The sequence below is a fragment of the Corylus avellana genome, chromosome ca11, assembly GCF_901000735.1.
Source record: "Corylus avellana chromosome ca11, CavTom2PMs-1.0".
In the NCBI taxonomy this organism is placed as follows: Eukaryota; Viridiplantae; Streptophyta; class Magnoliopsida; order Fagales; family Betulaceae; genus Corylus; species Corylus avellana.
In genome coordinates, this window is record NC_081551.1 from 6,022,542 (window position 1) to 6,043,477 (window position 20,936).

General features: G+C 34.0%; 2 protein-coding genes across 2 annotated transcripts; one reads left to right on the forward strand and one right to left on the reverse strand.

The window, feature by feature from the left end:
* Positions 1–202: 202 nt before the first annotated feature.
* On the forward strand, positions 203–5,404 carry LOC132166213 (26S proteasome non-ATPase regulatory subunit 12 homolog A). Its single transcript, XM_059576993.1, has 12 exons — positions 203–311; positions 412–606; positions 1,656–1,763; positions 1,865–1,969; positions 2,105–2,161; positions 2,352–2,548; positions 3,780–3,879; positions 3,953–4,065; positions 4,163–4,316; positions 4,412–4,489; positions 4,684–4,927; positions 5,032–5,404. The coding sequence occupies exons 1-11, from the start codon at positions 309–311 to the stop codon at positions 4,900–4,902; spliced, it is 1,329 nt and encodes a 442-aa protein (XP_059432976.1). The 5' UTR covers positions 203–308; the 3' UTR covers positions 4,903–4,927; positions 5,032–5,404.
* A 1,687-nt stretch (positions 5,405–7,091) lies between these two features.
* Positions 7,092–8,975, reverse strand: LOC132166136 (ethylene-responsive transcription factor ABR1). The gene is made up of 2 exons (XM_059576909.1): positions 8,447–8,975; positions 7,092–7,854 (listed from the first exon to the last, which is right to left on the reverse strand). Exons 1-2 carry the CDS (start codon positions 8,874–8,876, stop codon positions 7,124–7,126), a joined length of 1,161 nt encoding a protein of 386 aa, XP_059432892.1. The 5' UTR covers positions 8,877–8,975; the 3' UTR covers positions 7,092–7,123.
* Between the last annotated feature and the right edge of the window lie 11,961 nt (positions 8,976–20,936).

Sequence of the window (20,936 nt, forward strand, 5' to 3'; positions counted from 1 at the left end):
ATTTTTGACATTATAAATGGAAGTATTTCTAGCCTCAGGTTTGGTTTGAGCTAAAATGTTAAATCCAAATTGAATTTGTGGTGGATTAAAATTGAACTAAAAGCCTAAAATGATTCCATTCAAATAAATATCCTGAACCTCAAGGGCATCATTGCAAACTTCCTTAAAAACCAAAGCGTCTTTCTTGCTCTTTAAACCATCTCGCTTTTGCTTTTTTCAACTCGGACACGCTCTCTCTCTCTCTCCCACTCTTTTTCTCTGCGCTAGGGTTTCGATCGAATTTCAGAGCGAATTCCAGAACGAATTCAATGGTAATCTCTTTTCCCAAGATCTGAATTTCAATCTTGCTATAACTATCGCAGTTGATTCTGAAGCTTTTGTTTTTTTCTACGATTCCTCGAAAATTCTCAGGAAGGCGGAGGGAATCTAGAGGCGTCGATAGAGCAATTGCTGAATGTGGAGAAGCAGATGAGGCTGGCCGGTGAGGTGGCCGGCACCAAAAAGGCCGTCACCGACATTCTTCAGCTCTGCTTCGAAGCGCGAGCCTGGAAGACACTCAACGATCAGATTATTCTGTTGTCCAAGCGCCGGGGTCAGCTTAAACAGGTACGTTAGAAATTTGGGAGGTCTTGGGTTCGTGTTTTGTTTTTTGTTCGGTTTTGAATTTGTGTTTATTTGGGTTGGTGGTTTAGTGGGTATTTCTTGATTTGGTTGCATAGGCGGTAGTTTCGTTGAATCTTGCATGTTTCATTTTGGGTTTTTGGGTGTTTTAATAGTCTTCGAGTTACTCTTTCGTGGGAGTTGTTTGAAATTGTATATTTGGTGAAGAAATATGGTGCTTGAGTTTCGAAATGGGTACTAGAGCTGTGTACTTGATTGATCCTACTTAGTGATTCATGTTAGATTTTGCTGTCCTTTATTTGAAATTGCGTGACAGTCTATATTTTGTTGATAAATTCTGGAGTTCTGACTATGTGGTTAGGATAAACATATTTGTTTTTGACACTTTGGTTTTGATAGATGTACTTTACTGTATCTCTTTGTAAGTTTATGTTGGCATGTCTGTATAAATTAACTCGAGCAAACAATAACAAATCAACCACTTGACCATTAATGATACTGTGTTACAATGGGTCATAAAGTGAGATGAACATACAGGCTGCAATATTAGTTAGAAGGGAAATGTTGGTTCGTTGGAATTATTAGTTTTAGTTGTTGGAACTGTTGAACAAATTAAGAAATTGTATTAGTATATCTAGGCATACTTTTGCATGCACTCATATTATCTTATATGCATTTGTGTGGATTTTGTGCTTATGAATGGACATAAGTCCAATAGAACTTGTATGTGCTTGCTATGGACTGCTTTGGACTATATTAATTTTATCATGGTTTCTCTTAGGGCTTCAATTGTTTATGCATCGTTTTAAATGTATAGTCTAATGATACTTGACTTGTGAACCCCTTGCCAATACTTTTTAAATAATATCTAATCTTTTTTATTACTCATAAAAAAAAATATATATCTAAAAATTTAGTTGGTTTTTTCCTTCTTTTTTTTTTTTCTTAAAAAATAAAAAATAAAATAAAAAAATAACACAAGAGATGCTTATGTCAATACTTTTGTTCTTCATGGGGCTTTCTGCTTTTCACAGGCTGTAACTGCAATGGTCCAGCAAGCAATGCAATATATAGATGAGACACCAGATCTTGAAACTCGTATAGAGCTCATTAAAACACTAAATAGTGTATCTGCTGGGAAGGTAAATATATGCTGATACGTTTCATGTTCTGTTACCAAGGATCTAATCTAACACCATATGTCTTCTTGTACGTTGTCTAAATAAGATCCTTTGATTTGTAGATATATGTTGAGATTGAAAGAGCCCGGTTGATCAAGAAACTTGCAAAGATTAAGGAAGGACAGGGGCTTATAGCTGAAGCTGCAGATTTGATGCAAGAAGTTGCGGTAAGTTTGGGTTGCCTCATTTGCTGGTAGCTTTCTTAGATGTCCTAGTCTCATATAAGAAACCAATATATAGTTGGAGTTATTGGACCTATGACCTTTTTTCTGGTACATCATTTTGAATATCATGCTTTGCAGGTGGAAACTTTTGGTGCCATGGCAAAAACTGAGAAAATTGCATTCATTCTTGAACAAGTATGTGCCTCTTTTTGTTGTTCTCAGTACTTGTTGATTTATAAAAGAACACTTGTTCTGGTTTTTATTTTATGTTCTTATTCTTCTTCTTACTTTTTTTTTTTTTTTTTTCTTTGAACTATAACTTGGGGAGTGGGGTTGGGGTTGGCTATAAGACTGATCCTAATTGTATTTTACTTGGTTGGTGAAGGTACGTTTGTGCTTAGACCGCCAGGATTTTGTACGTGCTCAAATATTGTCGAGGAAGATTAGTCCAAGGGTTTTTGATGCTGATACTTCGAAAGAAAAGAAAAAGCCCAAAGAAGGTGACAACATGGTTGAAGAACCTCCTGCTGATATACCATCTTTGTTGGAGTTGAAGCGGATCTACTACGAATTAATGATAAGGTACATTTGTTCCTACCTTTCTTCTTCTTTCCTGTAATTCTGTTTTATGATTGCCGTAGTTGTCATGTCCATGATCAGATTTCAGATTTTGATTCTCTTGCAAAGTTTTATTTTTGATAAGTTCTCTTGTAAAGTTTTCTTGAAGATTTGTATATGGTCAATCAGATTCTTAACTCCTTGTGTACGATAATCTTTGGTTGCTCTGTTTAATATTACTACTTTGTTGGTTTTGGTGAAAGGATTTTGCACTAGAAAATGTTTTACATGGAGAAGCCTTTCCAAAAGTTTTTGTGTGGAATTTATACCCAGGTACCCAATCATATATTTTCATAAAAGATGTCTTGGGAGAAGTTTGATTATAACTAATTACAGGGCCCACTGCTTTCCAGAGAATCATTTAGATGTTTGACTTTGACATGATCAATGGAAAATACCGAATGTTATTCTGGTAATCAGTTGTACAACATGCCAGCAATTGTACTTGCTCTTTTATTTGAATTAAGTTGTTAATGACCTAATTGTTACTACAATTTTTCTTCGTTTGGAACATCTGGTACATTTTTTCTACCACAATATCAGATAGATTAGTTGGACTTATTTTGCTTGGCAGCTAGTTGAACTATGTACTGCCTTCCTACATCAACTACCATGACTTAGTTTCTAATTTACTTTATATCATCTGATGTAGTGAACATTGTGAGTGTTATTTTATGTGGCTACTTTGACAGGGGATGAATTTTTTATTAGAGCTAGAGTGATTTAGGACATGAACTAGTGAACTTTTATATGAGCTCCATGAATACCATTTGTTTTTGGTTGTAACCCCCCTGTGGATTGGTAGAAGGAATAATATAATGAGTTTGTATGGGTGAAATTTTTACAGTTGGCAGTTCTATTTTTATGTGAAGATTTAGCATGTTGCTTATGCATCACCAATGACCACCACCTCTGCTGTCACTACTTTCCCCTGAGTTGTAAGACCAACTATAAAGTAAATGTGGCAGTTTCATTTAAATGGCCCACCTGATCAGAGAAGTTTTTATCTAATGGAAACAATGTCGATACTGATGTTCTGGAAGACATTCAGATGAAAACATTATACTCTACTCTTTCGAGAATCGGTTCTTGTCAACTGTCTTTATTCGTGATTCTCTAAGTAATGATTACATGTTTGCCTTTATTGCAAAAGTAAACAGATATATCTTATACTGTTGTTTCATCATCATTGTAGGTATTATACCCATAACAATGATTATCTTGAAATTTGTCGCTGCTATAAGTCAATTTACGACATTCCATCCGTCAAAGAAAACCCAGCACAGTGGATGCCGGTAAAGCTCTTTAACATTTCATCTCTTCCTTAACACTCTTGAACATCCTCTGACATCCTCCTACATGATGTAGGTCCTGAGGAAAATCTGTTGGTACTTGGTTTTGGCACCACATGACCCAATGCAGTCAAGCCTTCTTAATTCGACCTTGGAGGATAAGAATCTTTCTGAGATTGCAAATTTCAAGTATGTTGTTCACGTGTCTTCCTTTAGTGTACTTGGTCAGTATCTGCTGTTAGTCTTGGTTGTTGCCTAAGGGTTTGCCTTTGTTGTTGTGATGTAGGTTGCTGTTGAAACAAGTGGTCACAATGGAGGTCATCCAATGGACATCACTTTGGAATACATACAAGGATGAGTTCGAGAATGAAAAGAGCATGCTTGGAGGCACTTTGGGTGACAAAGCAGCAGAAGACCTTAGACAGAGAATAATTGAACATGTAAGTTTGGCTTTAACGGCAAAGACAGTTAGGTGCCTTCAATTTCACTTAATATAGTTGAAAATTATTCAATTCATTTTCTTATGCTATTTCAGAATATTCTTGTTGTTTCAAAGTACTATTCAAGGATTACCTTGAAGAGACTTGCAGAGCTGTTGTGCCTCAGTATCCAGGTTCGAATTTGCTTAGTATAATATTAACTGCTAAAGTTCATTTTCCCATGCTGATTCTAGGCTTTTGCCTTTCTCTCAACTGATTGATTAATGTGGCACTATGATGTCTATAAATTCAAGAATTGCATGTCTTCCAATCCAATTTAATTATTAGTATGAGCCATTGTAATTTATGACCCTTTTCAATAATTTAGGAAGCTGAGAAGCATCTTTCAGACATGGTTGTGTCCAAGGCACTAGTGGCAAAAATAGACAGGCCAATGGGAGTAGTCTGTTTCCAAACAGCAAAGGATAGCAATGACATTCTTAACTCGTGGTCGCTGAACTTGGAAAAGCTGCTTGATCTTGTTGAGAAGAGTTGCCACCAAATACACAAAGAAACCATGGTTCACAAAGCTGCTCTGAAAGTTTGAAAAATGATACATTTGCCAATTGCTGGTAGAACCTCTCTCTCTCTCTCTCTCTCTCTCTCGCTCTCTACCCTTCTGTAGAAATATAAAAAGAAAAATAAATAAACATTCCTACTTAATCCTTGTATGCAGGTTGCCTCAAATTAAGCTGTGACTGAATCTCTTAGATCATATTGATTATCCACCTCTGCTGACTGGGTTGGGCAGGCTACATTTGTCGGGTCTTTTCTCTTTAAGTTGTTTGTTTTTTTTTGTGGGTCAGGTCAGAAGTAGGGAAATTGAATATGCTTCCTGGAACTCTGATACTAAGATTTGTTGTATACTACCGCCGGCACAATACCTTGCCGCTGACTAATTGACAGGAACCTGAATGGGGCTTGTTTATAGCGGTGGACAGAAATTGAGTGCTTCACTTTTTATCTTGCATTCTTTTGCCTTTTTAGAGACTTGGACATCTTCCCACATCATTTCCGTACTAATTCATTTGTGTGTGTTTAGATGTTTCTATTCTTTTGCATTGATGGCTGTGATTTAAAATGTATCAATTTCTCATATGCAAGCTTCCTAGTTCAGAAAACTTGAAAGAGAATAATGTCACTCTTCACACCTGTTTTACACATTAGCCGGTGATAAATGAGTGGAAATAGTATCATTACTCGTAGCGAAAACACGATTGACACGTCACAACGGGTCAGTGCCTATCCAACACAATTGTAATGCACATTTGCATATTTTGTTGCAATATAAACAAGTGGTGCTGATCCTTTTTTTTTTTTTTTGGCATAAATTCTTCTTGAATATTAAAGAAAAATGCCCCGCTAGTTTTGAGGCGTGGCTTCATCCGGGCTCATTTCAGCCGGTCAATCCCGTCGGTTCATTTTCTCATAAAGAATAGGATGGAGGTTGATATTGGATTCAAAAGTCCAACGAATTGTGTAATTTAATAGAGACATCTTTTTACTTTTCAAATCCTTGACATTCTTTGAAGGAAAATAATCCAATTATCATAATAAAAAATACATATTGAGTTTTGACTAATATAAGCCACAGAGATTACAAATTTTTTATTTTTATTTGCAAGTGGCCAGAAAGCAAAATGGGATTAGATTAACTTCATTTTAAAGTGAAATAGGAAGGATTTATATAATTTAAATCAATTATAACCATACAATTGTAACCATACAATTTTTTTGAGATCATCTCAATTTTAAATAAAATAAAATAAAATAGAAAGAAGGAGGAGAGATTCGAACTAATGATTTTCGCTTCATAACATGTCCACACAAATCGATTGAACTATTTTTTGGAGACAAGTCCATACAAATTGATTGAACTATTTCTCGAAAATAAGTCAAAGGCCAACAACGTGGATAATATTAATTTAAAGTTAAGCATTTAATCTATAAAAATTGGTAGACTACGAAAGGCCGACGTGGCTCGTCAAAAACTTTAGAACGTGAAAACTGAAAGCTGAAACGATCGCTTGTGCTTCCACGTCTACAGTGGCGTGAAAGGTAAAGGAAGCCTCACTCCGAAGGAAGCTCCCCACTATGACGGAAAAGCAACTTCTTTGCTCAGACGCAAAGGATAACCGCTTCACAACGGCTCTTCCATTTTCAGTTCACATTTCTTTTCATTTCTTTTATTCTCTTCTTTTTCTCTTCTCTTCTCTTCTCTTCTGTGTCTGTCCACTTCTCTCCATTTCACATTTCAATCCCACCGCCATACATTATCATATAATTAATTTTAAGGAGAAGATATGGCCAAACGGCGTCCCATCACATCCCTTAAAAAGTGTACAAATCAATGACTTTTCTCGCAAGTTCTATGGAAAGTACACATGGATGATGGCTTGGTCTCCATGATCTTCTTTTACCTTTCTCTCCTTTTTTTTTTTTCTCTTTTTTACTGAAGGTTCTACTATGACTTTTTCCAGTCGCTGTAATTTAGTCAATAGTTAATAAATGTTAACTAAAATAAAGATTAGGCTTTTGGTGCATTTGTAATAAGACCAACCACTGCCAGATATATTTTTGCATATGTATGAGCTCATGAAGAGAAATAAAGTTGTCAACTGAGATTTTGTGGACTTCTCTCGAATCTTCGTTTGGATAATTCTACCAATACCATACTAAATCACAAAAGTCATTACTAATAAATAAACTAGTAATACACTGGGAAAAAAAAAAAAAAAAAAGGATTTTCCTTTTTAGAAAAAGAAAAATTAGCTAGGGGGAGGAGTATGGTGGCCAGAACCGGACCAATCCGGTGCTGAAAAATCTGGGCCTTGACCCGGCCCAAGGTTAACAGGCGGCTGAGCCGGGAAAAACAGAGGAAGTTGAGGGGGTGGGGAAGAATTAGAAGATGAAGAAACAGATGAAGCAAGCGAAGAAGAAGATATTGATGAAGGAGAAGACTGAAAATGAGAAGCCATTGGGGATGATGAGAAAAACATCTGATCATAGAGGTTCATGGATTGCCTCTGAAAATCAACCAATTGATTGGAATAGTTGAAGAAGTTTGTTGAAGAAGCCTGAGCGCCATGCAAATGGTGGAGTGGCTGAGAGTGAACGATCGGAGCAGTGGATGTTGGAATGGCCAAAAGGGTATTTGGAGAATCAGAAATGGCCAACTGGGTCGTCGGAGAACTGGCGGATGGCTGCCGGAGCGAGACATTTTCGGGGAAGTTGAGCTTTGCCTTGTTGCCTCTGAACCGGAGGGCGGCTTCGTCGTAGGCTAGGGCGGCGGCTTCGGCTGTGTCGAATGTGCCTAGCCAGACTCTGGCAGCTTTGAATGGGTCTCTTATCTCGGCTGCCCATTTTCCCCACGGCCTTTGTCTCACTCCCCTGTATCTTGTTCTTGTTTCTGCTGGACGGATTTCTTTGTTGTATTCGTACGTTGGAGACAATGTTGTTTGTGTTGCTGTTGCTGTTGTTGTGCTTGAGCCTTCGTTTGCTGTAGATGATACAAAATCAGTGAAATCTTTTTTTCTTTTTCCTTTTTTTTTTTTAAAAAAAAAAACTCAATTTGATACAAAAAATGCAGGGAGATTAAAAATATTAAGAGAATTAAGTAGTTGTAGCTTGTAGGGTGGTCCTAAAGCAAAGGAATGGTAGTATAATGATAGCACAAAACATTCTTTTTCCTTTTATAATCCTACTAGATTCTGTTAATGCATGCAATATTAAAACTTAAATAAACAGAAAATGTGAAAAAAGAAAAAAAAAAGTAGAAAACTTTTTGTTTCTGTATGAGTTTGTTTATCACTTGATAGCTAGCTGGTGATAGGTAGATAGAACATATCTTTGGAGAAAATATGCTTTGAAATTTGAAGAGTAGAAAGAACATCAAAAAATTAAAAACAAAATAAAACGTAAAAATCCCAGGAAATGAACGACAAAATCAGGCCCAAAAAAAAAAATATATCTATAGACTGATAACTCAGAAAATCAAAACTAAAAAGTAAAGATATATATATATATATTTTAAAAAAAGAAAGTTCGAGAGAGAGATTGAGAGATGATTTTGGTTTAGTATAGCAGCTAACCTCTCAATCCAGAGCCTCCATGTGTAAAGTCACTGAAAGCAGTACAAAGCTTTGTAACCGGTGATCCACGCAGTTCTCCGCCGCCATCCTCCTCTTCTCGCTCTCTCTTCCGCCGCCCAGCTTCAACAAACGGTGAACCGGAAGAATAAGAAGTCCCAGAAGAAGGAGGAGGAGGAGAAGTCGTCACGCTCGGTTTTAAATCGGACTCGTCGCCGGCGGTGTCTCCAGACACGACATGCGTCAAAGCCGACACCATCTCAAACATCTCCCTCTCTCTGTCAAGCGCGGAGAGCATTGCCGGCGCCGCAGCTGTAGAAGTGCTCGGGTGAGGTCGATAGAAGAGCCAATCATCGACCTCCCTCTCATCCACTTCGGCAGCCCTCCTCGTCGTCGTTTGTCTCGGATTCGCCACCTTAATCGGCATACACATGAAATCCTACGTGCAACAATTCTCAGAATTAATCACCCTTTCTTCTCTGTTTCGAAGAAAGAGTGCTCTTAATATAAGCAAGCAATCGTGCGAATCAAATGTCCATCACCGCCATATTTGGAAAGTTTATCTATTAGTAGGTCCGGTCATCTTTCTTAATTATAATCTTATAATTCAAGTCACCGTATTTTAATATAAAGGAAAAAAACAAAAACAAAATCAGTCCATTATACGGAAGTAGTATGCAAAAATAATAAATAAGTATTTGGTCCCCAAAGAAAGCTCAATCGGCTGTGAATCACGCTTCATGAAGCAAATGTCACTAATTCGAATCTCCCTTCCCCTTTCTATGTGTGGACATGTCAAAAAAATAAATAAGTATTTGTATTTAGGGTCCGCGGAATCCCTTTTTTTTTTTTTTTATCAAATATTTGTTATGCGAAATCTTAATTTTAGTTATAATTTGCACTTTTTTAAATAAGTACTTCCTAGCCTGTTTATAGAAATCGCAGATTTTTTTTTTCTATTTTAAATTAAATGTTACGCCTTACGTTTTACGATATATTTTAAAAACACAAATTATTATTTTGAAATCACAATCTCAAACGCACCCAATTTTTGTCTAATTCTTTTGACGAAAATCGTCAAATGTTTCGTCAGCATTCAGGGACAGAGCAAAAAACTATTATGAATAAGGGCCGAAAGTTAACAAAATTTGCTGTTAGGAGTCGGTTGGCTGTAAAACATTTTTTTACCTTATAATTTCTTTTTTCTTAGGACCTATCATCCCATAAAATGTATTTGTTATTTGATGATTTTTGTTAAAAAAATAATAATAAAAAAAATAGACTGCAAATCGGTGTGAATATGTAGACTGATTTTGTATTTTTTTAAAAAAAAATATAAAAAGGGAGTTATTTTTTATATTTAATTGTTAATTTTTAAATTAAAAATAAAAAGTATATGAGTCAAAATATAATACGTATGATGCGTAAAAATAATAGTATCTAGATACCAACACAAGTTGCCAAATGGAGGGTCGAGCGACTTGAGCCGCATGTTGTTTGGGTCAAAGCGTATTGTGAACGCCAAAAAGCCGTGGCCAACTTGGTGGCTCGGGGCAAGCTCGCGTCGGTGTTGAACCTTGTAATAGAGATATCATCATATCAAGGAGGAGTTGCCGACATCAGATGGCCCAGTAAGACAGTTGAGAATCGGGCTTCTAAGACTTTCGGTAAACCCAGTTAACCGCCGACTTTAATGCTAATCTTTTACACTATTTGATAACTCAACACAAAATTAACAAGTTAAAGTTGAGTAATTTGACCCGTTTTATTAAATAAATTGGGTTAGAAATTAGAATTAACATAAATAATTTTATACACTCAACGTTTGGGGTCAATAATTTTTGGTACAAAAATTATCTGATTGAGATTGAGAGGTCTGATCCCTATATAGTTTTAGACTTATAACTCGAGACGACCTTAATCTAACGTGTGAACATAAATTATTATCCCTAACTATAATCATTTATGGCTCTTTATCAAATTTCTAGTTTTGAATAAACAATTGGAGTGGGTGAAGACATTAACTAGGTTTGAAGATTAATGCTTTTTAGAGCAAGAGTCAAACCCAAGACCTCCCCTTGTTATTGTGGGTGTGTCTAAATGCTGCGATCACGGCTTGGTTTCGCTTTATAGTCACGGAAAAATGTATGTCTTTAATTGGTTCAAAGTTTGACATCCTTTTTTATTAACCAAGTGAAGAGAAATTAGAGTCGACAATTTTTGATATGACCCATAAATTTGATATGAACATAAAAAATTAATGAATTATAGTTGAAGGGTTTGACCTATTTAATTAAATAAGTTGGGTTATGAATAACCTATATAGTCTTATGCTCATGTCACGACACGATCTGCGAACTCTAAACAAACTTAAGATAAAATTAGCAAGTTAAAGTTAAAGGGTCTAATACCGTTTAGCTACATGGGTCAGGTTATAGTTAATATGTATAGTATTATACTCATGTCTCAGCACAATTTGAACCAGCAAACATGAATTGTCACCTCTAAGATAAATAAAAATGTTTGATTGTTTTTTTTGTTTTTTTTGTTTTTTTTTTAAAAAGGATAATATAATAATGAGTAATTATTATCTCATTAGTTCCGTGCACATGACAATTTTGAATATTATACTTTTGATTATTATTTTGTCAAATCAATGGGAGCTTAGCTTATTATAAAAGGGATTGGGCAAGTTGGCAAATGGGAGGGTAAATGGTCTCAAGCTATATCTTCTCCTGCATGCCTTCCACTCGTAGGCTGGCCATACACTACTGTCAACTTTCTACTTGTTTTTTCTTCTTCTTCTTCTTCTTCTTCTTCTTTCGTATTCATTGAACCAAGTATATGAGTATATCCATTACTTGTCGTATTCTTGCTGACGTGGGGCATCCTGATTGGCTCACTCGACGGTGATTTGTTTAAAATCCAAGTTGACTAAATCTATTTTCAACGCTGACTTCAGTCAAAGCACTGGATTGCAGATTACGCGTTAAAACCTTTTGTTTGTTTACTAGATATGCGCCCAGGCTCAGAACCCCTATGTATGCGGTCCGAACAGATGGACCACAAATACAATCCTGTGGGCTATATAGTTTACCAATTTTAGATGTCGACGCATCAAACATCCCACGTGGCTATGGTGGAAAACCGTGTGAAACGAATTCTGATTTTTTGCGACTCTTTTTGAGTTTTTTCATTTTTTCAATACAAACATGATGGGGATGGGAACTCGTTAACTTAGTAGTGTTCATTTTTATGGATAGGCGTGGACACTACAACAATAATTTGACTCAACCGAAAATGATATTCAATGGACTGTTACATCATTCGATGTAACATTATAATTAGAGTTGACAATTTTTGATGTGAGTAGCGAACTTAATATAAAATTAAAGGTTATGGTCAGAGGCAAACCCAAGTTCAAGGGTGAGGGCGAATGTCTCCCCAAAATTTTTTACAATTATTTATAAAATATACATATTTTATGAATTCTTCTTCCTAAAAATGATATATTTGTTCTCCCAAAATTAACATAGTATGCGTTATTCCGTTTATATTCTTTTTCTCTTAGCCATCTTCCCCATATCTCGTTTTTTCTTGCATTTATTTGTGTTTTTTGTGTGCAAAAGTGTGGAATATAATGAAAATATTTGTTTTTATTTAGTTTTTGAGTGATTATTCTGCAGTCATTTGGGTTTACAATATTTACTTTTGGCACAATTTTTCTTGAACTCTATAGATCGTGTTTAGTTTATTTTGCTAATTGTTTATATTATTGTGTGTTTGAAATGCTATGAGATTAAATTTAAAAATTCTATATTTTTATTTTATATAAGCAGGCACAAACACACATATAGATAAATTATATTTATTTATGAGCTTTTGTATTTATATAAGTCAGTGTTCCTAACTTATCAAAAAAAAAAAAAATCCATCCCCCACACCAAAAATCCTGGTTCCGCCCCTGGTTATGGTTAAAGAATTTGACTCGTTTAATTAAATGGTTCAGGTTAATATTGACATATATAGTCTTATATTCATGCCTCGATACGACATGAACCCGACATGTGACATAATGGTTAACAATTTTTGACATAATAGTTAACAATTTTTGACATAAACCGTGAACTCGACACGAACCCAATATAAAATTAGAGGTTTAGAGTTGAGGGGTTTGATCCGTTTAATTAAATGGATCGAGTTATATATAATTGACTTATATAATCTTATACACATGTCTTGACACGATTCGAACTCAACATGCGAACACGAATTGTCACCCCTACCTTTAATAGCATTTCAATTGTATATACGACAATGATATAACAATTTACTAAATAGCATTGCCCTTTTTGACTTACAGGAAATATTGTTTAGAAAACTCCTATATATATATATATATATATATATATATATATATAATTGTCATACAATTATTATTATTTGATGGTGAAAATTAACTATTAATTTTTTAAAAAAAAATATTTACAAAGTCGTTTCATGATATTTCAGTTTACTAAAATATCTTTGCTCTTTGACTTAAGATGTGAAGCCTGTATTTGTATTACTCACTTGATGAATCCAACTTGCATCCCGTTGAAACAAATGGCATGAGATATATCACGTGATGGGTTTTGTTTCTTACACAAATGTGAATACGCACCAACCATCTAATTTGCAAGTCTTCTTTTTATTATTGTTATTATTATTATTATTTTGTTTCAATAAATAAGTAGATTCTTGGAGTTCAAAGATTCAACTACGTACAGTGCATTTTAATGACAAAAATTATATATGTCAACGTGTTAGTACAACACGTTTGGACAAAAAAGAAATAATGGGGTTCGAAGGACAAAAACCAAAAAAAAAATGTGACCCATTGAAGATGGTTGAGTACACATTTTGAGTTCAATCATTAGAGTAAGACATTTCGTAGAAAGGAGATTAATAGTATTGTTATAGGTAATTACTCTTATATATATCTCAACATTCTTGTGATTGTGAAAGTTCCCACCCATCCTATGACCTCATTACTTCCAGCTTAATTTATATACAAATTTATTCAAAACACAGGTCCCCCAATTTCCATGACCCCAATATGTTTAATATGTTGGGAGAAAGCAATGATCAATATTTTCATATTTATAATAATTTAAGATTGTGTTAGTCAGGAACGGAACCAGAAAATCTAAGGAGAAAGAGCCAAAAAAAATATATTAAGATCGATAAGGTCAAACATTAATGAAAAATATATTAATATTAAATATTAAATTATTATATAATAATATCAATTCGGTGTTAACAAAAAATAACCTCTAAAAAAATATAAACAAAAGAAAAGATATAAAATAATTGTTTCATAATATATTTCAATTTTTTTTTTTCTTTTGGTTGTTTTTCATGAATTAAAAACTATTGTTGATGCAATTTTTTATACGGCCTGACTGGTGATTAGCTACCTACAAAATACTAAGAACGCCAAAGATCGAGAATATTCTGATGCTTAAGTTAGCATTTTTGTTTAGAGTAAAAGTAGAGCAATGGGCTAAGGTTTTTGAGAGGAGTTGAATCCCTTGTTTTTAATTAAATTAAATAATTTGAAAGTATTACACTTAGGGTTGAAAATGTAGGCAGTTATTAACCACACTAACCGCTAACCATACTAACCGATAGCCACTTTTAAAGGCGGTTACGGTTAGCATAACCGCTAACCGCTTATATATATATATATTTAGAAATGACTTGTCCCATAAACTTAAGCTGATAGGAAGAAATAAATTTAATCACTTATCATTACTTTAACACTTCCCTTTAAGTGTGAGCTCAAAATTTCTTTTAATAGGTGAGGCGGTGTAAACGAGCCGAGCTTGAGCGAGCTTCCCTTGTTCAAGCTTGGCTCATTTAAATTTTGCTCGAGCTCGAGCTAATAATAAGTCGAGCCGAGCCAGCTCACGAGCTGGCTCTTATATTTAATGTTTTTGTTTTAAATTTTTTTTTTTAACTTCAAGTACTCTTAAATGGCTTAAGAAGTTAGTTTGTATATGAGTATTTGCTTAGCCTGGCTAGTCGAGTATGAAGCCTGAGTTAATACAGAAAGGCATTTGGTTTCAAAGAGAGAGGATATGCATCCTTTTATAGATAAGCAAACTTGGAGATTGATGTTTTCTTAACAATGTGGGACAAGTTAACAGGTTGCATTCAAACTGCATTGGGACAACGCCCCCTACAAAAAAATATTTTTTTAACGTCTCTCTCTCAATCCCCCTCACCAGTCACAACGGATCTTCCACCTGAACTCTCATTTCCCACTCTCTCACTCTCACTCACCAGACATGTAGTGATAGTGTTTGGGTCTGTTTGATTCATCAATAGTTTATGCCTTTCGCAATCTCCCTCAATAGTTTCTGCTTGATTCTTCTTCCTTTCGTTTGGATCTGCTCTAATTGAATCGAGGTTTTTTTAATGATTGCTCTCTCTCTCTTTCATCACGAAGGGTCTAGAATTTTTCATTCTCTAACGCTTAAATATAAATGCAATTTTAAGGTTTTAATAATTATGAGATTTATAATTAATTATCTATTACTTAGTTTATATATATATATACACACACACACTCGAGCTTATACGAGCTGTTCACGAGCTTAGCCGAGTCGAGCCGAGCTTGCTTCTTTTAATATTCGAGCCAGGATTTGTGTTCATGAAGTGCTTCATTTAATATTCGAGTCGAGCACGAGCCGAGCTTATGCGAGCCGAGCCCGAGCTTGCTCGCGAGACGCTTCGTTCACTTAACAGCCCTAGGCACAATACGTAAATTATCAGTTGTCTCAAAAGCTTAAGCAGATAGGAAGAGGTAAATTTAATCAATACTTTAACACTCCCCCTCACGCGTGTGCTGAAACTCCCTTTTAATAGGTGAGACCCATTGAATATTTAATTTAAATTGAAGGTGAATTGACGGAGTTAATGTTCGATCCCAGGACCTTTAACTCTGATATCATGTTAAATCATTATTTATCCCAAAAGCTTAAGCTGATAGGAAGAGATAAATTTATTCACTTGACTATTACTTTAACATATGTCGAATGTAATAGGGTATTATCGTATTATCATAGAAATGACTTCGTTTTGTTTTTTTCTTTAATTTTTTTTAAAAAATTTCTTTCAAAAAGTGATTTTTTTTTTGGTAAAAAAATCGAGCCGATCTTATTAATAAAACAACTTAAGTATAACCGCCTATTAACTGCTGGTTAATCGTCTAGATGATTACAGTTAGCAGTTTTAGCTAATAATCATTAACTGTAACTGCCTTTTCATTCCTAAATTTACACCCACTAGAAAAGTTAAAAAGCTTAGAGCCTCCGTAATCACAAACCCATTACAAGGTGGCAATTAAACAACGAGTCTAATATAAATAAGGGTGCGTTTTTAAAAAAATAATATGCGATTTTAAACTAAATCGCAACTTTAGGGTGTTTGGGATTGCGATTTTAAAAACGCAAATTTTAAAATCGCAAAAAAATCTGCGATTTCAATAAGCTAATTAGAGGGTACTTATTTGAAAAAGTGCGAATTTAAAACAAAATCACGATTTCTATTAAAAATATATTTGGCGCAATAGTTACATTTTTTAGAACGGAAATGAAAAAAATACCAAGAATACTCACCTAAAATATATTAAAACCCTTCTTTTCTTTTTTTCTTTTTTTATTTTTTCATCATCTCTGTCTTGTTCATCCTTATTGGTAATTTGATCATGAAACTGCAATTATATGTTAATGTTATCCAAACTCTCAATTGATTAAAAAAAAATACTTTTTAGTATGTTTTACCAAATGCCTGTGCGATTTTAAAAAGTAGCGATTTTAAAAACGTAATTTTTAAAATCGTACTTATTGAAATCGCACTCCCAAATGGGCCCTAAAAGTCAATTTTCTCAAATAAGATAGAAGTCAATTTCTTCTTAAAAAGTCTCGCAATTCTATTTTTTTTTTCTTTACGATTACTTTTCTGACTTAATCATCAAAGTCTTTTAAGCGGCTCTCAACCAATGCCACTTCATTGATCATTTTCTTGTCTTACAAGTGACCCGTCAACCGGTCGACCCGTTCAAAAATCTCTTTGGCACCTTTAGAAAGAGACTCTCACATATTCCTCCTCGATCCCATCTATAGTACTTTCTTATTTCAAACTTTGGAACCGCCCAAAAGGTTTTCAAACATGCCAGTGCATGATCTCGTCAAATGGGCGTTCTGCGGCTTCTGCCGATCCACTTTGGTGCAATTCCCACCCACCCACCTACCCCCCCAGAAGTTGGCAAAGAGGACATCTAATTTTGGTCTCAAAAAGTTTCCTATTTTGTATTTTCAGCTCTTTATATTATTTTCTTAAAAAAAAACATGGGCAACTATGAAAGATTGAAATGAAAGGTCATCGAGGGGTAATTCAATCGGCTGTGAACCACGCTTCATGAAACGGATGTCACTGGTTCGAATCTTCCCTTCTCCTTCTTTTATGTGAACATGTAAAAAAAAAAAAAAAAAATTGGAAAGAGATATATATATATATATATGGGAATAGTTTACATTTTTATGGAATTTTGGTGCCTACGGTGATTAATAAATTATATATAGTACATATTTATTTGAGTAAGAAAGCATTTATTCAACTTAGGAATAAAAAAAACATAGCATTAAGTTATTCTAAAAATGGCTTCTGAGCAAAGTCAAAAGTCAAAATTCAAAGTATAAACAGGCAAAAACATGCATAAAAGGATGGAATAGTTGAAGACAACGCATATGGGAATGATGAATAGTTTGAAAAGGGAGTGTTACAGTGAAGTCCATGACATAATAAATTATATACAGCTACCACCCAATTCCTTCCTAACAATAAATATTTGACTTTCTTTTATTACCCACTGGCCTTTGACAACACGTTTTTATACATCACCGATAATATACTATTAAACACCGTCTTGTCATTGAATATTGATGATGAAAGGTTTTTTTTCACTCGCTTCATATTTTTTTAACAATTGGTTTATTAATAAAAACGTAATTTTTAAAACCACACTTAATAAAATCGTAATTCCAAACGAACCTTAATACAATATAGAAGTTTTAGAACATTGGCCGTAGATGCTCTTAAAGCCTGTTTGAATTATGTTCGAAATTAAAGCCTCTATCTGTTTGAATTATTTTCAAGCTGCTGCGTTTAAGACTTTTATAAGAGCAAACAAGTCTCAAAGAAAACATTTTTTTTTTTTTATATATAAGTTTTTTGATAAACAGATTCATTTACTTAGACACGGTTTTTTAAATACTAAAAACACTTTTTAAATTCCTTAATGCAATCTCAAATAAACGTTTTAGAAGCGTTTTGCATGGTTAATGGAGGTTGATCCAAGTCTCACGACACAATACTCCCAACTCCAGTATAATTCCACTAAAAAATTGTTGACCCACCTATCAAAACCAGATAATTTGGTCAATTCAAACAAAATACCATAAAATAAATAAAAGTCCATCACAACCCTAGAAGTGCATGCACATATCTGAAACACATGCCCAGACAGACAGACAAAGAAAAGCAACGGTAGGGAACCCCGTTGTTTGTTTGACACAGACAAATGGATTTTAATTTTAATGGAGGTTTCTCTAAAACCTTTGCAAAAGAATCAAAACGTGTTCAAACTCAAACAATTTGTCCGAGTCATTGTAGTTGCAGCTACTCACACGACCGCACGGTACCGTTCAAAGGGTTTGAAAATATTCCAATATCCCCAGCACCCGAAGCAACAAGGCACCACTACTTTCTGGAATTCTAATAAATTGCACCTTCAAATGCTTCTAGAAGGAATTAACAAGACTTTTCGGATAAAATCAGAAAATAAAATTAAAATAAAATTCTGTTCGTTGAAAGAGTTTTGATTAATTTGGTTTGGTTCCGTTATAAAATTAATTAAGTAATTAAATCTATCATCTTTTATGGACTTAAAAACTTGTATCATAGTAAAGTTTTTGAATTTGAACATTGTTCCCGGCGTTGTCCCATCTTAATTGAAAATTTTACGTGTTAAATCTCACTTATCGAGGGTAAATGTTAAAGAGCGATGCTACATACTCAACTTAATTACATCTCATTAAACTGATGTGACAGTATCTATTGGTTATTGAATCAGCCTTTATTATGGTGAATTATGAGCAAATATTTTAGTTTATTTGTTGAAAGATTAGTACAAGAATCATGGGGAAAGGGCATAGGAAAATTCGAATAGAGATTTTCGGCAGCCAAGTTGAGACATCCAAGAGTCAGACATTTTGTTCATTTAAAAAAAAAAAAAAAAAATTAAAGAAGAGAGATATTAAAGGAGAATCCAAATTTGAGGTATTAGCACCAAATTTGAGACATTAGCACTAAATATAGGATGATCGAATCCCTTTTGGGTGATACCATCCCTAAAGGGTTAACCTTCCACCCCTAGGTTTTAATTTTGAATCCAAAAATAAGTTTTAAGCCATTAGAAACTAAATATTAACTCATAGAAATTTAACTAACAAAAAAAAAAATCAACAAAATTTTTTATTATTATTTTTTTTAATATATGTCCGACACTAGGCTGCCAAATTTTGGCGAGAAATGCTAGAGTCCCAACTTAGAGGCCCAACTTAAGTCCAACTTTTGCCTTATAAAAATGACATTTTTATGAAGAAAAATATAATTTTTGTATTTTAAAAAAAATACCAAATAAAAGAAGAACCAAAAATAGATATTATTCATTCACACATTTTTTTTCATTTGATGTTTAGTTTTTTTAAAAATAAAAAAATAAGATAAAAGTTAGACTTAAGTTGGGCCTCTAAGTTGGGTACCTATCATCCCTCAATTTTGGCAGCCGCATAGCAGGACTCGGAAAATTCTAAGCATAGTAATTAATGAAAATATCAAGATTTGTGAAAATTTGAGTATTCCTTTGAATATCCTAGTTCAGAATGGGTGACGGCTTCTGACTAATCTCTCTTTCAGTTAGGTGGTAGAATGGTTTTAGCTTGTGGTTTATTGTGTAGGAGACTGGTTGTAATTGTTTGTGTTTGGGTCTGGTTTTTCTTTTGTTTGTTGTACAGAACCAAGTTCTAGCTTATGCTTCTTGCTGGTGTGTTTTGGCGTTGTGTTGGAATGAAATTTTTATTCATAAAAATAAATAAATAAATTGTTAAAATATCAACTAAATGACTGTTGTGCTATTTATCATACCCCGTATTTTTCAATTATTATTTTTAATTAATGACTGATCATAGAATTGGTTTTGCTCCTCAAAGCAGTAGTTCCCTAAACACCCATTACAAATATCATTATGGTTTGAGTCGTACACTTAGAATTTTTGACCCGGAAAAACATGTAAGAGTAGTATGAGGACCGTTCAAACAAATTCTAAAGTTTACAAAATTAGAAAAAAAAGAAAATTCTAAAGTTTACTTTGATTCTAAAAGTCTTTGTTTTTGACATATTTCCGATCCATCACTCTTCCATCTTTCATCTTAGGCTCCGTTTGGTAAAGGGTTTTTAGGGTTTTCAGTGGTGGAGCCACTTGAGGCTTTGGGGGTGTCACGGCACCCCAAAGCTTTAAAATTTTATTTTATATTTTTGCTATTTTTCTACCCAAGTTCCATATGGCAACCCCAAAAAAAGGAATTTTTTTTTTCTCTCTTACTAATGCAAGTTATTACTCGGTACTCTCAAAAAATTTTTAACGACACCCCCAATATTAATTGTCTACCTCCGCCACTGGGTGTTTTAGTAGTTTGATACTATAACAAAAATTGATTTATGAAAAAAAAAAAAAAAAGAATATATATATATATATATATATATATATATAAAAGTAAAAAAGTGATTGATGTAATGTAAAAAGTAAGATAAATAGTATTTAATCAAAATCATTTAACAAACACACCCTTAATTAGACTGATTGTAACAGCACAATATAAAATGCACCCATGCAGCCTCTTGCCCACCATCTTTCTTCCTTGAAAAATGAAAAAATCACACTTAGATTCAGTCAAAAAAAAAAAAACTTGTTAATCAACAATAAGCATTCACTTTTCTTGAAACTAATCCATCACTATCGCTTGCCAGACCTAGCGGTGAAATGCACCATAACATTAACACTTATTGTCATCAAATTTCTGGACTTTTGCATGGCATGTGTGTATGACCAAATTGCTACACTATCAGGTTTCTTAATCTCTCCATTTGACTAGGTTCAAATATTTTAATTTTATATCAAATTTTACTCTTATATATCTGCTTGTAAGGGAAGGGTGCTCAACAGCGCTTCTATACATCTATATATAATTAAGATTACACTTAATTTACATTTTCGAATTTGATATCTATGACAACCTACTATATCTTGTAAGTTGTTTGCTCTTTTGATTTGAACTTGGTACTGATACCAAATGATACAAACTTAATGTAAAACTAAGCTTTAAAA